General features: G+C 38.1%; 1 protein-coding gene across 1 annotated transcript in view; it reads right to left on the minus strand.

The window, feature by feature from the left end:
• Positions 1 to 183: 183 nt before the first annotated feature.
• Positions 184 to 19,031, minus strand: part of LOC110091535 (uncharacterized) — a 39,021-nt gene continuing 20,173 nt past the window's right edge. Inside the window, exons 12-19 of the mRNA XM_020815693.3 lie at positions 17,755 to 17,902; positions 16,434 to 16,626; positions 15,736 to 15,825; positions 14,435 to 14,723; positions 13,776 to 13,892; positions 9,857 to 9,999; positions 4,037 to 4,114; positions 184 to 3,090 (exon numbers count right to left, since the gene is read on the minus strand). Of these exons, the coding sequence (XP_020671352.3) occupies positions 3,009 to 3,090; positions 4,037 to 4,114; positions 9,857 to 9,999; positions 13,776 to 13,892; positions 14,435 to 14,723; positions 15,736 to 15,825; positions 16,434 to 16,626; positions 17,755 to 17,902 (1,140 nt within the window). The 3' untranslated portion in view covers positions 184 to 3,008. The remainder of the gene's footprint in view (positions 3,091 to 4,036; positions 4,115 to 9,856; positions 10,000 to 13,775; positions 13,893 to 14,434; positions 14,724 to 15,735; positions 15,826 to 16,433; positions 16,627 to 17,754; positions 17,903 to 19,031) is intronic.

The following is a 19,031-nucleotide window of genomic DNA, read 5'->3' on the forward strand; positions in this document are numbered from 1 at the left end:
TCTTCTGACTGCTAAAGGTGATGTAGGACAGCTATTAAGGTATTACACAAAGGGAGGCAGGTCTCAAGAGCTGCAGTATATGAAATGGCCATGAATTTAACCATCTTGGACTTAAACATAACAATACATTTAATTACTGTATCTACAATATTATTGAATACTGAGAGATCAAACTCAGAAAGATTTTTGCTATTTTTCTTTTATTTTATTTTCTGATTCAGTTTTCCTTCTTTATGAAACAGAATAAAATGTCAGAATCTTATAGCATATATTGTCTGAATAATATGTAGACCACAGTATTAAAACAGATTATAGGCCTATTCAGGTGTTCAACAAAAGGGTAATCCTAATCCATGAACAAAGATACCAGGCTAGATCAGCCCAGCACTAGCTCTTGTGTCTGGAGGGCTAAATGTGAAAGGCAGAGTAGTCCACCTGATTTGAACCCTGAAAAACCAGGGCCCCTGATTGCATGGAGAAGCTCCTCTATTCACATTTAGCTGTCCAAACAGCTAGAACCCTCACTGGACAAAATCCTGCTGCATAATTTTGCATAGGCATAACTTGGATTGGGCACTGCAACCGTTTAATTAAAACCTTCCTGTCCCCATCGTTCTAAGTTCCAAGGCTCACTAGGACTTCCTTTTGCTCTAGGGAAGCATTTCGGAGTCTTGGGATGGGGAGGAGAAAGCCTTTAAAAATAAAACATTGTTGCTAGGATTGGGTCTGCAGGCAGCAATCTGGCAGAATTTTTTATGACACTGGTACCCAGTGTGTTGTAGTGCATAGAGTGGTGAACTAGGGCTCTGGAGATCAGGAACTGAATCCCCTTTCAGCCATAAAACTGACTGAGGTGGGGGTATGGAACTGTACAGCCTCTCCTTAAATATCTCACTTACCTTGACTATTAAGGTCACTATAAGTCATTTCTGACCGGATGGCACATCATAAACTAACTCTTCCCAATCCTAAAGCTGCCCAAGAGAGTCCTAGGGAGCCAAGGACAGGAATAGGAAAGTACTTTAAAAATGCTAACTTAATATGAGAAGGACATTTGTACTATCTTATACCACTTCAATAACTGACTCCTATGTTTAAAACACAAAAGGCAGAAATTCAGCTGTATAACATATTAACTTGCACTAGCAGGTCCAGTGAATAAGTGGGGATTTGATGAGTCAGTTTCTTTGTAAGCTCCAATTATTCACATGGCTTCCTTGTGATGTACTTTAGCATAGTAAGCTGCAACTAGAATAAGCGTCTTTGAATCAATGGAATTTATGAAGGAGTTGATTCACCAAACCCCCTCTAATTCAGTAGACCTCCTTTAGTAGAACATTGCACTAAGTAACTGGATTTCTGTCAAAGTATTTCCAGAGTAATTGTATAATGTACAGTAATCTGACTTGAGTCTTGCATGGTTACTCTACTGAAATCCCATGTTGTGAAATGATGAAGGCATACTCAAGATTTCTTAACATTTCAACCTGACTTGTTTTTAAACATTCCTGTTTAGGAATTCTTGCTTGAGGTTGTGAAAATCAGAATCTCTAGTCCAGCATTTTTTGACCTAATTGAAGGCAAAAGAAGTCTCACATATACTAAGTTCTTCTGTCTCTTTGCTATAGTTTCCAAGAAGACAACACATCACCTTATTCTGTATCTGATCTTGACCTCTAAAATAAATCAATTACCTTAGGAGAGAGTGTCATATCTTGGATGTATAAATGTCATATATAACTTAGGAAATAAAATTATAACTTAATATATTTATAAAACGTAGAAGTACAACTGTTTTTGTTTCACTGAAATAATTTCAGAAATACTTATCATTACTATTATTACATTTCTATAATGCTTTTGTGTTCCTAAGTAATATGCATTTCCTTGCAGTTATACCCTGTGACACTACAGTCTTAAACAAGCTTATTGGGGACTAAGGATAAATATTACTGAATTTGACTAGACACGTACAGGAGTGTCTACTCAGGATAAGTACTACTTATGTCTAAGTAGAAATGTACATGAGTAAGTTAGTTTTTGCCAACTAAAAAAATAAAAATCAAAACAAAAATTGAAAACATTAATATAGACTATTCTGTTATTTGCACTTACTATAGCACTGCCATGTAGAAATGAAAGACGCCCGCTCTTTTTAGAGAGATTAGAAAACAAACAACACTCTTAATAAATTTGGGACGAGCATTATTATACGTTACACTAAGAAAGGAATTATTCAGCAGAATATGTATTTGTTTTATTTATAGGCATCTTTCTCCCAATAAACAGACTCAGAATAGCTATTATAATATGTATATTGTCGTAGATAATACTATCATAACTGTAGACACAAGTAGCTCTCCTTAGTCTGTTTTTACTTATATTCCACTCCATCTCAGTAAGTAATGTTAAATGGTGCAGATACACAGACTGCTGCCATTCCAGATGCTCTGGATTACAATGTTCACAACCCCTTTTCATTGGCAGTGGCCAATGGGAGTTATTGTTAGAACTTCTGGACAGTTAAATTGCTGTACTGCAGCCAAAACTGTGCTTATGACCTGGCGTTCAATCCCAGGTAGCCGGCTCAAGGTTGACTCATCCGTCTATCTTTCCGAGGTCGGTAAAATTAGTACCCAGCTCACCGGGGGGGGGGGGCAATGTGTAGCCCAAAGAGTGCTTGAAGTGCGATGGGGAACACTTTGCTTTTTCTTCTTCTTTTTTGTGGAGGGTACGATACTATAACTCAGAAGGTGATAGTTTCTTAAAATTGTCCCCCCAATACCTTTTTTCTTCCTCAGTAAAGAAAGCCTGCTGAAGTATTTTCTCCAAAATCTTCCTCCTATATCCCCCTTACTTCATATTTACTACTTAAGATTTTCTGTCCAATACAATTATCACCTTATGTTTTATGATAGGTTTGCAGACAATGAATGTTATTAGTACATCAGAGATCCACTGTGGCCTGAAAATATGTCCATGGTAGTCAGAGATTGAAACTGGGCTTCTCAATTTGAATGCTTGTGTATTCCAGTGCATGCAGCTTCCCTGTATAAGTTGAATAGTTCAAAATCACAGGAACTTTCTTTCCTGGTATATTAAAAAAAAAACCCAAACAGAATTGTAAACATGTAACAGTGATCTAGATTATACAAGAATCCTAGCATGTACAGGGGATGCATCATGGAGCTCTGAAACTGTACTTTAAACTCCCCAGACTTCAAAAAGTTTCCAGGAAGGGAAATCTCAAAAAATCATCAGGTCCTTTCAATATTTCATTTGGGGTAATTTTAAAGAATACTCTCCTCAACAAGCGAGGGGAATTTTCTTGATGGAAATTCTCAGCAGTTTCCGTTTGGACCATGTCCCTTTCTGATCTGTAATTCCACCTTGTTGGGCATAACATGGTAATCATATGAGGGTAGTAACCCCACACTGCATCAGTTGCATTCAGTTCAGCAATACAAAGAATCCCACACACTAGCCGCTCAGAGTGGTATAGATTTATCAGATGGGCGGGATATAAATGAAATAAATAAATAAATAAATAAATACTATAAGGGTACAAAATTGTGTTTGAAAAGGTTTGAAAAGGTCTGAAGGCTCAAAACAACTGGCTCTGCAGCATGGGACACAAACCTATGTCAGTTTTTAGAGTACATGCCATTTCTTTCACTGATGTTTATTAACTATGGGAATGCTGGATGGTCTTGAGCTAATGATTCTCTGCAAACAGCTGGCCAGCAAGCAATTTTCTGTTTCTGAGTTTTAAGTTAACCCTGTACTGGGGGCAGAGCAAGTAGACATGCCTAAAACAAAGAATGCATGCTATTTAAAATATGCACATATGGTATTTATATATCATTGGCTTTAATTCTTCTCCCATGTTTGTGTTTTGGGTTGTCTCAAAACAACAAGCTTTTAATACCCTCCTGTGCTTATGAAGTCACTAGGAAAAATGACAAAAAGCCTCAGCTCATCATTTTTGTATCTGTGAAATTTTTATTCTAAAAGATATTTCTTTTATCTGTCTTACCTGTCCATGGCATAACAAATGCATCTTGAAACATCATCTGAAATGGTTGCTTCAGTGTATTCAGGATAACTCTGCAGACTGTTTTCAAGAGAAATGGAAAGCAGAAACAAGGAATATAATGAAAGTAGACCAGCAACTATAACAGAAATCAAGATGGACTGTAACACAGATGCAACTATAATATATATCAGAACAGTAACATTTTGACTCTGATGTTGCCATCCCATGTTGCCCCTTATACTTAATAACAAAGTTTGTTTAAAATAACCATTATATACTCCTGTGGCCGGAAAATGTTTCGCCTTAGCTGTAGAATCAGAAAATCATTTTGCTATATTTTTTGAAGTTGAGAGGTCAGATTCCTAGCTGTCAAAAAACAAAACAAACTATAACTTATTCTGGGAGTGTAAAATCCAGTGCACATTTTACTCATCTAGAGTTTGAAGGACTGTATTTTTTTTATCTTTTAGGCTGTTATCTATGGATATTTAGAGTCGACCTTTGGTCTAGATGGGCGGGATAGAAATCCAATAAATAAATATATTTAGTTGTAAGTCCCAGTAAAAATAGTGAGACTTTCTTCTCACTCAACAATGCAACTATGTGCATGTTTCTTGTACAGTATTTATTGGGCCATAGCAGTCAGGTTCTTAGTCAACTGGTACTGGGAGTGCTGGTACTTTCTGGCTATAGGATACCTTTCCACCTTTTAACAGCTCTTGCAACTTTAATGCCTATTTCTAGTTTTGCTTTTGATCTTGAAGATTCATTTGGCCCATTGATTGTTTTAGCTGTTCTCACAGCTGTAAATGTTGCATGCATGTATTTTAAACTAGTATATCAGGTAATGGAAATACTTTTCATTGATACTATTTTCTGTTTCCTCAAAGCATTTAATCTACTTGATCTCACTCTCACAACTGTCCTGTGTAGCAGCCTAGTGTGATCATGTCCAAATTTTAGAGTGGTCTATAAGAACAATAAGGCAGTCATGTGCAGTCCCACATTTCATTTTGCTTTATAACTAGCAAACTTATTATTCATTTATACATCAATCAACAATTAATCTCTTGGTAAATGCTTTTCTTTTATTGTATGTTTTATGCATCCAAAGGTTTTGGAAAACTAAGGAGGTGGAGAGGAAGAAAAAGGCAAAATGCTGAGTCACTGTAAAGACTAGTTTATTTCAGTATGTGGACTGAACATTAAAATCCACTTCCTCAGACTCAACCAAAGTAAAAACCTTCTCTTTGACACCAAGTGAATTAAACTTTGTCAATTTCACACATCTAGTGAAACTAACATTCATGTGATGGAGCCCAACAGGGCACCTTGAGGAGCCCTTTCCAAAGAGTTTCATGTTCTTTTATCTGAACTATTCCAACACACATTTCTTTCATAGATGATCCTTAGGTTCCTCCATTTTGTACTTACTATTCCACTAGCTCAATTTTTTTGTTTACTGTCAACTTTTCTACACAATGGTACCCTTTTTTCAATATACAGGAAGGAGGGGACACTAACGCTTTATCAGCAGTGCAGAGTTTTTGTCTATTAATATAGATACTTGTTTATAACTTGACTTTCCTCTGAAGATGAATTTCTCACTGAATTATTTTGGCAATAGCTAGTTTATGCAGTGTACAGTGCTGGCTCACTGTGGCGGGCACTTTACTAATGAACATTGGTTATTCCTGTCTATATACCTGCCGAACTGAAGTAAGACTAAGTGTGTATTATTTTTCCTCATGCAGTAACTCCACTGGACATCTTGATTCAGTTGCAATATTAATAGTTCTGCAGCAGTCCACCATAACTTGTTTCCAGGCCTCTGCAGAGAGTGCTTATCACACTAAATGAAAAGATTGTTAGCCAAGAACTCTAGGGGTTGATCAATAAAGAACAGCCAGCGGCAGCTCACAAAAATGAAGAACATTGGTAACACCAGAATATATAATCCTCTTTGATGCTTGTTCCTATGGAGATGTCACAGGTATCTTTTAAAGGTACAAAGGATTGGCTGTGGTGGCACCTTTTCTGGCAAACACAATATTGCAGGCAAATCTAAAAATGAATCATACCTTTAAAATACAGTTTCTTACTATGTATGTACAATACATGAAGTTTGGTATCACTGTAACTGCCATGTCTCCGTCCATGAAATCTTCAGCATTTTGGTTTGGTGAGGTACCATACTTTGAAATATCAGCTGGTGAGCTTTAATGTGCTCTCCAAACCACAGTTCATAGAAGATAGGTACACAGCCTTCCATCCTTAGTTTGCCAGCAAAGGTAGCAGTCTGACCTCTATTGTACTTTTAAAAGTAGTTTGTCTCACACTATGGCAGAGGTTTCTAAACACCTCAACAAATGCCAAGGTTCCTTAGGATGGAGCTATGACAATTAAAGTGAGTCAACTCTGTAAGGTAGGGAAAAAATCTGTACACTGCGTCTCAGACTGTGTTGGCCTCTATGGTCATGGGAAAGGAGCAAATTTTCCCTTGCTTGAGGGAACAAAACCAAACCTGTGCGATTGCTTGTCAAATTTCTCACCTGAATGTGACTTTTGAGGAACCTCTCTGTTAAGAGTGGAATTTAGCATTGAATTATGACAACATAATGCTGCTGGGGAGGAATAGTTTGTTGCTGAGATTTCACACAGAAGGGCAAGCCATTTTCAGTATACTGTACTCTGTTTAATTTTCTGGTCTTCGGCCATAATAAACTGAAACTCAAACAGTAGGTGAATCTATATTGTGTTGAGCTTGGCTGCTTATTTTATATGACATGTTTCATGAAATTAAAGTACACTTTCTGGCTTCTTTTAATCACACCTCTTGGCCTGATTTGATGCTTACAAGCTTTTTACTTTTCCATCTTCCTGTATTAGTTTCAAATGTTTGACACTTTTGTCAAAGTGTACAGGCAAATACAATTATGCTTTGAGGATAATTCTTCCAATGTGAACTGTCAGTCTTTCCTGTGCAAGGAATTATACTTGTTTCCTATGCTAACAAGAATGTATGAATACATATGAAGACTTAAGATTGTAGCTTGTAAACATGTAAAAATGTCTTTATTGTTTCTGAACTTCTCTATTCTTAAAGTGCTTGACTTCTATAAACTGTACTTTTATATGACTTTCTGAATTTCTCCTTCCTCTCATTAAAAGCTCTACTTATCTCTTCTTTCTGTTGTCTGATGATGTCAAATTCATTTTTTACGAGCACTTCTCACTAATATAGTTTTATACAAAACTTATGCCACTTCAATCCACACATTTTATCCCAGAAGAATCACAATTCTCTGGCTCAGCATTTACAAAAGGTTCAGATTTCTTTTCCATTCCTATATTGAGAAAGCTTTTGATCACACAGAGAGCATGGAAAAGTGGTTGATATGCTGAAATGACAACTGATCTGCTTTTTGGTGGTCATTAGCGCATGCTCCCACTTTAAACTTCAGTATCTCAACTCTCTTATTTTTATCCAACATATCACAAGAGCAATTTTTGTATTCAGATCACTTGCTTAAACTACTTTTGGTTTATAGTGGACTAAAGGATCAATGCGAACGTGAGGTTTTAGTGGTCAGCACAAATCTGACAAGGTTTGGATGTAGCAATTTTCCTGTTATGATTTGCCATATGTACTTATTTTCCATATAAAGTGGTTATTGAAACGTTATTCAGTGGCCAAAATCCTCTTGTGTTGCTATCTATGCAAAAGGCATAACTTCTGGAAGGGTCTTGTCTCAAGTTAAGGAATCTTTGTGGACAGTATCTGTTAAACACTGAGTAGCAAGACATCTGCAACAGTGTCCACAAAGATACAATTCACCTCCAGATGTTACACCATTTGGGTTACACTAACATAACTAGGCAAGATGGTTTTGGCCAGTGAGTTGATTATACAGCTGTGAAGCCAGATGTTGAGAATTCAGTTTCCCACCGTTGCCTCTTGGCAGAAGAGACAGCTCTGGACAACTTGTACAGTCCCAGGTTTCTCTGAGAAGAAAGGAATAGTAAACTACTTCTGAGTACTCTATCTAAAAAACCCTGGAAAAGGTTGTCATAAATTGGAATTGATAGCATGTAATTATTATTTACTTGGGGTTATGCATAGCATATATCTCTTCCAACACCACATTTCAGATATATATTTCCAATATGGTACTGCAACCATAATATGGACCCCAGTCTAACTTTGGAAGCCCAGGTGGACTCGGTGGCCAGAGGCGCCTTCCTTCAGCTGCGGAAATTATACCAGCTGCGGCCCTACCTGGACAAGCGGAGTCTCATGACAGTTACACACGCACTGGTAACATCTCGTATAGATTATTGCAATGCGCTCTACGTGGGGCTGCCTTTGAAGACGGTCCGGCGACTGCAACTGGTCCAGAATCGAGCTGCGCGGCTGGTGAGTGGTGGAGCCGCTAGAGATCACATCAAGCCGATTCTGTTCAATTTACATTGGTTACCAGTTGCTGCCCGAGCCCAATTCAAAGTGCTTGTTTTGACATATAAAGCCCTAAATGGCTTGGGCCCTGGATACTTGAAGGACCGCCTCCTTCCATATGAGCCTACCCGGCAGTTAAGATCTAGCCAGGGGGCCCTTTTGAAAGAGCTATCCCTCAAAGAGGTAAGAGGGATGGCTTGTAGACAAAGGGCCTTCTCGGCAGCTGCCCCCAAACTATGGAACGCCCTCCCAACTGAAATCCGTCTGGCGCCGACGTTGACGACATTTCGGCGCCAGGTCAAAACCTTCCTGTTCCAGAAGGCTTTTAATTGAAATAACAACTGTGGGTCCTGATGATGGCAATTTTAATTGTATTTTAATTGTATTTTAATTGTATTTTAATCATTTTATTGTACTGAATTTTAATTATTGTAAGCCACCCAGAGACCTCTGGGTAGAGTGGGCGGCATATAAATTAAATAAATAAATAAAATAAATAAATAATAAAATCCATATTCAGATGTGCTCCAACAAGCCATACTTAAAATAGATCCCTCCTTTTTGTCCAGAAGCTCACTGTCTTGTATTGGGTTGGGGGTGGGAGCCTGATGAAATGAAAATTCTTTTTACCTAATAATTAAGTTAAAAACTGAAGCAAATCTTTCTAACTTAATCACTGTGTCAGAGGAGATGAGGATAATGTATGTGAGCTGAAGACTCATTCCCCTTAGTGCCAAACTATACAGTTGTTTGCTTTTGTCAGTTGCAGCCATAAACCTTCAGTTTGCTGTCATTCCCTAATAAAGTCACTCATTAAAATTAAGAACCTCCAAAGATGCAGACACAAGACACCCAATACTAGTTAGACATTTCTCATGTATGTTATAATTTACCAAATTAAGCCTGCAATCCTAATGAAAAACTTGTTTGAGAACTGCACATATGATTATTAAGCTAGTTTGCTATCCTTTTTCTAAGGGAAAAAGAAAATAATATTTCTAAACCATAACCAATCTGTGCAGGCATCATTTGCACTCTTTTCCTGCTGCCTTCAACTTTCCCCAGTATTATTGTCTTTACCAGTGGCTCATGTCTTAAGGATATAGTACAATAGATTCAGTTTTGTCATTTTCACTTCTGTAGAGTTCAGCCTTGATTTAATCTAGAATTTATTTCTTGGTGTTTCTGGCAGTACATGGTACTATCCATAAAGCTCTCCTCCAATGCCACATTTCAAATATGATACATTTCGATTATGGCATATTTCAGATATGGCACTGGAACCATAATATATTAAAATCCATATTTAAAATTTTGGGGCATAGAAACTGTGGACCACAAGAATGCCTATGTAGAGATAATACCTGAATCTATAATCAGTAGGTAAATAACAGCCCCTGTTATAGCTGCTCCTGGTTATGGCAATTTGTTTTTGTAGGTCTTTTGCTGATTTGCTGTATCCATTGAAAATATAGTTGGCAAAGAGTAGCTTTCCTTGAATATACATCTGTTGAAAATAAAGACCAGAATGCAAGCAGAATAAATAACTCGGAAAAATGACATTTGGGTTGACACCTAAAATGATCACCAAGTAATTTGGGTATTAGTGCAAGAACAGGTTAGGGCAATGCTTCCCAACCTTGGGTCCCCAGATGTTCTTGAATTAAAACTCCCAGAAGCTGTCACCAATAGCAATGGTAGCCAAGATTTCTGGGAGTTGTAGTCAAAGAACATCTGGAGATCCAAGGTTGGGAAGCACTAGGTTAGGGTAATGCTTTTATTGGCCCACCAAAATAAGGGCTTGTAAGGGGGGTGGATTAACTGGGGTTTTTCCCCTGAATGTTCATGTGAAAAACAAGGAAGATAAGTGGGCTTTCTAATTGAGGATGGGAATATATGTGATTTCTAAAACAAGTTGCTGCCAGAAAGGGGCAAAATGTTCAGGGTGTGTTATTACCAGCAAAAAAAAGTAATGTGAAGAAGGTCCTTAAATTCTCCACTGGCTATTTTCCCCCTACAATCTCTCCTTTGAGACAGCCTTTTCTGTTACTGTTTCACTTCTAGTGTGAGCCCAGATTGCTGGAAGACAAGAAGTCAAAGCCTTCAATATCCTTACTATCATCACTGCTCCTTCACTAGAAATTATCTCTGCCAATTAAACTCTGTTTCAGACTATGCTATCACAGTTCTAAAAATCTGACTGGCAACTTAAAAAAAACACCATTCCCCTTGATTTGGGGAGGGGGTTTCACAACATCAACAGGTCTAGTGATAAAGTTTTTTCTCTATGATTCCTCAGGATGCTGGCCAGCCTACCAAAAAAGTGGTAAATTGGGGAGATGAACCCACAACCAGAAGTGGCCATCAGTGCTTCTGGGTAGAACAATCATAGCCTGTTGTTACAAACAGAAGGTAATCTTAACATGTATCTTCTGCTTTCTAGTATATTAAACCACGTTGAATTTATAACAGTTTCCAGAGTGTTGTCTGTCAGAGCATGCTGACAAAATTAAAAGGGTGGAAATTGTGAAACAAGAGATGCCGAAAAGCAAAGGACAAAATATTGTCACAACTTAGAGACTAACAGATTTGTTACAGTGTGAACCTTTGAGGATCACCACTAACTTCCTCAGTGCTCATTCTATGTCATCAATGTTTACACATATGCTCATGGTGGTGGCAGCTGTGATCAAGTGAGGATACAAACAACAAAGTGACACCACTAAATTGTACTATTCCCCTTAATTTCTGCCCACATTCTATCAATCATGGCCACAAGGAAATGTAAAAATAGCAACACACAATATTTCCAAAGCAGTAGTAACTACCTACTATATATTATGTCGTTCTTTCATGATTCATTTAATCTGTTTCAACAAGCTATTGTTATAATCTGAAATCACCTATAATATTCTCTATTTGCTAAAAGAGCATTCTATTTTGCAGAGATTTCCTGGATTCAGTTGTCTTGAATATCTGAATAGATAAGTAATGGCTTAGGATTTTTTTCCAGTGTTTTAAAATGATAAATGCCTTTTGACCCCTTAGTTCTTCCTATTTAGTTTCTTTAATTTAAGCACCCATATTTGTACAGAGATACAATCGAGCATCCCCCTATTTAATATTGTAGAAAAACCTCCTGCATTGTTAAAGACAATTTAATAATGATTATTTGCAACACTATCAAGCTAATCATTTACATTACAACACTATCAAGCTAATCAGTCTGGGTGCTATCAACTATTTTTATTTTACTTTTGGGAACAGCAATAAATCTGACATGCATCTTTCACAAAGGTTAAGAGAGAAAGTTCTAGGGTCATGGCAAACATTAAGAGTGTAAAACAGTCTTTCATTATGACTAAAACTAGAAAAGTAATCACAACCTATTTAGGTACTCCTTCAAACTTCAACAAAATCAAGAAGTGGAACTCAAAAGGGGGAAAGCCCATATTAATATTTTTTATGATTTGAGTTGTCTTTCAATGTGATTTGACTATCAAAATATAAGAACAGAATATATGAATAGGCACAACATAGATTCAAAACAATTCTGTGTACTCACCCAAAATTCTTATTGATTTCCATTGATAAATCCGGTTTTATGCTCCTGATAGTATCAGCGCACTCTCTCCCTCCCTGAAACTAACCCCACTTTGGAAGGGTTCACCAGCCCTTAAGTCAGGTCTCTGGGCTGTGTGAAGGACTGCAGGGATTGGGGGGGGGGGAAGAGATGACCCTATTTTGTTTCCACAAGTGACGGAAACTCCCAATTCCTGGAAATGCACCTGTGGAGACTCCCCAATAAAATGAAAACAAGGACAAATGATAATATTTATTCTTTTTTGAGGTTGACAGATTTTGATATCTAGCAATAATCTCTAACTCTGCAAGAACCTTAACTTGCAACATCATACAAAGGGACGATTATTACTCTGTGAAAGTAAGATGATATTGCCCACCATATTGGCAGGAGCTGCTAATGTAGTGGGCAATATAAACAATATCTGGAGTTATCTTAAAACATTACCTTCATGAAGCTATCTAGAACAAAATCTAGTCTTGGAACTGTAGCAAAACTTACAAAAGCATCCTGGGCTTGTGGGTATTGGCAGAGGGAATATATTTTAAGATATATCTTATTATTATTATTCTCTGTTAGGAACTGGAATATAATTCTTAGAGGCAACAAATGTTCATAACTAATTTCTACCAAATGAATTCTGTGCTATTTGCTGTATAGCATAGAACATACATATGTACTACAGCCACTCAACAGTTTGACAATTAAGCCTCCAATGTTAATTTTAACACTTTAATTAGAAGTTATTCTCTTGGGTCATAGCCCTCAGGACCCTTAGCCAGTGTGGCAAGGAGTAGTTTCTTAAAAGCAACTTTTCCAAACTCTGCATGACAGATTTGCTTAAGTTTTAAATGTTACGTTGGAATCATTACTTTAGGGTTTTTTTTCCCCACTAGATTTTTAATTTGCAGAAAACCACAAAATTGCTAGATTGGTTGACAGTCTCAACAGCTGTAGGTCTGTCTTTATGGCAGAAGCAGGGGAAGTGACTTTTATTATCATTATACTGGTATGTACTGTTAGTAACATAGTGTATTTGCATAGTCACAATAACCATGGATAAACATATGTACCATTTGGAACCCCCTGCCTCACTAGATTGGAACTGGATGTGCTTCAGGTTTAGTTATTTTGAATATAATCTAAGCCCTAAAAAGGAAAAGTGGCTAAGGGATCAAAATGGAAGTGTTTTTTTAAAAAGTAGGTTATTGTGATACTGTATCTCGCTCTAGGTGCACAAGGGCCCTCTGCTGGGCTAATTGTGACATTACAACAGAGTCCTGTGGCATCTTTAAATTTACATAGGTTTTCCCAAACATAGACCACTTCTTCAGATGTATCTCTTACAGGGCCTACCAAATTTATTAGTTTTAAAATATTGTTGTTTTTGCTGCAACAGACTAACATGGCTCCCTCCTTGGGTTATTCTGACATGATAGTTTCTCTGCATTTATACTGTAGGTTGCTATATTCCAGGGTTGTTTTTTTTTATTTTTATTTTTTATTTTTGCATCCTAGAATATGAACACTGGATTTACTATGAAGCATCAGTCTCCTCGAGGAACAGTGTTCATGCTTCACTCTGTTTCCATAGGTCAGGTGTACAGTTCAAACACACGAGTGCTCTCTAGCATCATCTCTCTTTCTGTATGAGGAGTTCCCTGCATCACTGAATTACAGGAAGGATAGGTGTAACCTACCAAAACCATGCCAGGAGCAATATTATGCCTTTTCACTAATAATGAACCACAGTGTCCTGTAAACTCATCTGCTGAGCTGATATCGTATTTGAGCAGGCGAAAAGAGTCCAGGCGACCCTAGGGAAACCAAGACAATGTAATTACAGGAAAAGGTCAACGAGAAAACCCGCCCCACAATAAATCTCATTCCATCAGCTGCCAGAGCACAGTGTTCCCACTGAACAAGTCAGCATTAAAGAAATTGAATTATTCAGCTCTTTGCCACTCAGGCTGGCAACTGGCCCAAGCATATTTATCTTAGGGAGGGGCATTACTAATTGTCAGAATAATTCCACACATCTGCCTTACCAAATAATATGTTTATGAATCTATCACTAGTGCTAGTTTAGATTTGGCACATATAAGAAAACAAAGTGTACACTCAGAATAAAGTTTCCCTTTCAGTTTCCCAGGGCAACCCAACACCCATCCATCTGGGAATAAGTCCCATGAAACTGGATAGGATTCAGTTTTGAGGAGCCCCACAAAGGGTTGCCCTATATTATCATGTAATTCTACAGACTGGGCAGAAAGAAGTCCAAGCTCTCTAATCTGTACTTGTTGGAAGTCAAAAATACCCATTCCTGCTTCTGCCCCAGCCAAGTCTGAGAAAGGCCCACCTGGGTGCAAGGCATACTCCTGTTCTTGTTCTTCCTCTCATAGAGCTGCTCAAGGTGCTCATCCATCCGAGGGTCATAATTTGCTGCTCCCAGCGATGCCGTCACCCAGACCACAGTGATTTGCTCTGGAGAAGATGCCTGGTTGTTAATCAGGTGGTCATACTCCAGGTCGGTCACAGATGGAATCTGATGGTTGCTGCACCTACATATCTTGGCTTCCTCTCCCAGCATGTTTCTTTGAAGGACCACGGGGCAGGCGGTGTGGGCTAAAGACTGTGCCATGGAAGACCTGCAACATGAGAGAGAGCCGTACGTAGCACAAGGAGGAAGGGCTGAAAGAAAGGTTTATGAGTTTACACCTATCCTATTTTCCTGACAAGGTATCTGCTTTCCAATTGATCCAAAAGCCCACTGCAAAATAATATTCCTCTCAAGTTACTTCAATTGTCCACCATTATTCATCTTCACAGTTTCTCTATGCATTTTTTCTCTAGCGCAGTTTTTTCTTTGACGGTGCTCCAGGTGTTGTTTTTTGCCATTAACTGTAGCTGCTCATTTGTTGTTGTTTTTTCAAAAAAGAGAAAAGAAAGCTCCTTCTCTTCTTTTTCCCACCTCCTCTTTGTGTTTTCTTCCTTGTTGCCTCCTATGCCTGGCATAGTTTTCTTCTTCCTGGCCATATTCATGCTATATTGGAGCCTCGTGGCGCAGTGGTTAAACCGCTGCACTGCAGCCCAAACTGTGCTCACGACCTGGGGTTCAATCCCAGGTAGCCAGCTCAAGGTTGACTCAGCTGGGGGGGCAATGTGTAGCCTGCATAATTAACTTGTAAACCGCCCAGAGTGTGCTTGAAGCGCTATGGGGGCAGTATATAAGCAGCACGCTTTGCTTTCTTGCTTTTGCTTTATATTGGCTGAAATTCAGTAGTAAGTTTCAACCAGGGTAAGCCCATGGCACAATGGGAAATTTGAAATTTGAGAGTCAACACTTAAGTAAGCTCCACTGATTCAAAGGGCCTACTCTTATGACGTTTTACTACTGGATTGTGTGTGTGGTGGGAAGGGCAGTGAAAGAACATGGGAGAGAGAACGGCCAGTGGTGTGGAGGGTGGCCTCATCTTATTTTGCCTTTGGCTCTTCCAGCTCCTGGCATCTGCCCCTGGAAGGTTGCCTGCCAGGCAATAGGGCCCTTGCAGCAAAGAAAGCTTTCTCACCTGTCTTCCAAACATTGGTTTAAGTCACACATAAAAAGTCTTAACAAATATTTGAAGTAGTTCATAAAGTCTGGGTAATGTTCAGCTTTACCTTGTTTTTGGAAGCTTTGGCGAAAACTTTTTGTTATGAGCAGTGTCTACCTGCTTTATTTCTGAACTGCTGCTCAGTAAATGAGGAGCTCTGGAAGAGACAATGACCACACATATGATATAACTTTAAATGCCAAAGAAAGAGACACACAACAACTGTTCTGAAGTTTGGAGATTGCCTCTGCTGTTGCACAAAGCCCATTTCTAAAGTCTATTTCATACATTTTCATCTCTTGCAGATACAAAGAGTATACTTCACATGCTAGGCATACTTGCAGAGCAATATAAGATTCAGCCATATCGAAGTGGTTGCCATTCCACTCTGATAACCTATCATTCAGGCCTAGCAATTGTATGGCACAAAAGCCATGTAACCAGAGAGCACAATTCCCGGTTAACAGGCCCCAGCAACTATAGCTGCCTTTTAGAAACAGAGAAGCAATGTTGCAGTCTTCTCACATCTCTTGTTTTGATTTTTTTTCTACATTTCTTTTCTTTTGCAGTATAAATGTGTGTGTGTGTGTGTGTTTTTTAAAGTACTTCTAGACTTTCCGAAAAGAAATATGAAACTGCCCGTTCTGAATAAAGGAGGGAACTGATCCTTAGAAACATAATCTGCAGAATGCTGAAGTGCTTGCTGTTTGTTGCAAAGTCATTTGGTACGTAGACAGAGGCACATTTGACTTTCTCCGCTTTTACCTGGAAGACTCAGATGGCATGTCTTGTGTTAAGCCGGTGCGAGTAGCAGAGTAGAAAGGAGGAAGATTGTGTGACAAAGCAGCCTCGTAGCCTTTGTTCTTCCCCAGGAAAGCACAGGCAGGTTGTGTTTTGCATTTTTTGCCACCCCTCTGAGGGAAAGTTGAGCTTTTGTGTAGATGTGGTAAGCTGATTCCTGAAATACAGTACGCCGCCAAAGTCAACCCAGGTATTAAAACAGAAGCAAGGATTTGATCTTCAGCCTGATTCAGGCTGACTGTGGAATTTAGTCAACTGAGTGCACAATTCCACAATACAAGCACCAAAAGCAAACTGAAATGTACCCTCCACAATAAATTCATGTATAGGAGCAATCAGAGAAGCATTTTGTCCCCATCTTGCCAGCTGCTCAGTCACAGGCTCAGCAATGCAACTTACTGCACAACCTAGGCATGTTGGAGCAAGTGACAAACCGTTGGCAAGCCTGTATTCCTCACTTGCCCCATCACAAGTTCTGGAACTAAGGCAGTGGAAGAAGAAAACAAGAAAACAAGTTTTATATATATATGCAGAAGTTACTTCAGGTGCAAAAGCTATATATATACTTTGTGTGTGTGTGTGTGTGTGTGTGTATACATACATATATATATATATATATATATATATATATATATATACACACACATATATGTGTGTGTGTGTATGTATATATATGTATATATGTATATGTATACACACACACACACACACAAAGTATATATATAGCTTTTGCACCTGAAGTAACTTCTGACAAGCTTCTTTCTCCATCCCTTGCAGTGAACTTACAGCAACAACAAACAAATAAGAAATAATTTGCTGTTGACAGCCCAGATCTGCTGCCTCTCGTGGCCATAAATAGAAATACACAAGTGGAAATGAATAAGCCACTAACTATAACAAACACTTCAGGACGTATTGCACAAACATGCAAATGAATAAAGTTTCAAATCAATGTTTAGGTTAGAGACTACCTTTTTAAAAAAATCCAAATAACAAGAAAATACTAATCAAAACAGTATGTGAGTTCACTTTTGTAATATCCTTTTGCAAGGGAGATGCAGAATCAAATTTATACCACATGGATCTGAACACCAACATTTAGGCTCACTCTTTAACTGTACTAATATGCTTACACTGATTATATAAATACTTATATTCCTCATTATGAGAACCCACAAGTGTAAACTGTACTTACTCGCATGTAATTACAATATAATTTCAATGCTGACAGAGTGTAAATGTTAATATTCTCCTACAATATTGTGCCACTAAATTAAAGACTGACCAAATGCTATCCGGTAATATTCCATCCACTGTTCCAGGATATTCTTTATTTTCTGCCTCAGCTTTTTTAATTCTGTCATAACATTGAAGTCACAGCTTAAATTCTCTTCTGGAATTCCAGAAATCTTAGTGTCCTTTGATAAATTCACCTTTGAAAAGACAAACAAAAAAACACCACAAAACACAATACAAATATTTATCAAGTTTCATCCAGATTGCCATGAGTTCTCAAAAAAAGGAATTAGGTAAACTGAAGTCAACTTGTTACTACACCTAATGAATGCTTCCTCCTGCTTGGCATGGCAATACATGTACTCAAATAAACCTACAATGATGCCGTTTCCATTATCCGTGGATCATGACTATACCTGTAATATTGGAGACCATGGCCAAAATACAAAAGTGTACCTCTGCTGGATCCTACTATTTCTGTCAGAATTGGCAGCCTACCCTCTTTCAGCCCCTCAGGTAGTCTAAAATCCTAATCTGGAATACTGGGGAATCTTCTGGAAATTTACTTGCTTATTTGTTTTGGTACAATGAAGGTACATTAGGAGGGGAATGAAAATGAAATCCCAATGGTTTGAGTTACCAAAGCATACATTTGGATCCCAGTTAGAGATGGGCATGAACATTAGTTCGGAGGTTTGTGCCAGTTTATACAAATGAAACTACAGGCTTATGGTTATAGAGATACGAGTTCCACATAAGTTTGCTACCTTGCTTTTTCAAGACTACAAGTCTGTCATTGCTATTGTCTAAAGAATATAGGATGGCCATGAAACAAATTTACCTGACACAGTCTCTTAATGGGATTTTTAAAACATTTTCCATTTCTTTAACACTTTCAGCCTTGCTACACTCCCTTTGGAACATATTGGATAAAAGTTTTTTTTAAAACCCTTAATGAAGCATACATCTTGAAATGTATGCTAGCTGATACTGAGGAAATGTCATAAATTTGGAAGAAAAAATGTAGAAAATTACATGTATGCATTCCTCTGTTGTTTCTCATCGCTATCTGCCCTGAAAATTCCAAATCTTACTTTTTAACTACTGAAATCCTGTGGAGCTAGTGAAGTTCAGGCATTCAGTGAATGGAATATCACACCACCACATCTTGTGTACAGGATTAAATATCTTTTACAATTGAAGCCATTGTTTTAATTAAACAATGACTTCATAGGCATATTGGAAACACTATTCTTACACCCACATGAGGCCAAACAATAATGTTAATTGCTAATGGGAATTATATTTCCTTGCCAAAAGAAAGGA

Source organism: Pogona vitticeps, chromosome 5 (assembly GCF_051106095.1).
Source record: "Pogona vitticeps strain Pit_001003342236 chromosome 5, PviZW2.1, whole genome shotgun sequence".
Lineage (NCBI taxonomy): Eukaryota > Metazoa > Chordata > Lepidosauria > Squamata > Agamidae > Pogona > Pogona vitticeps.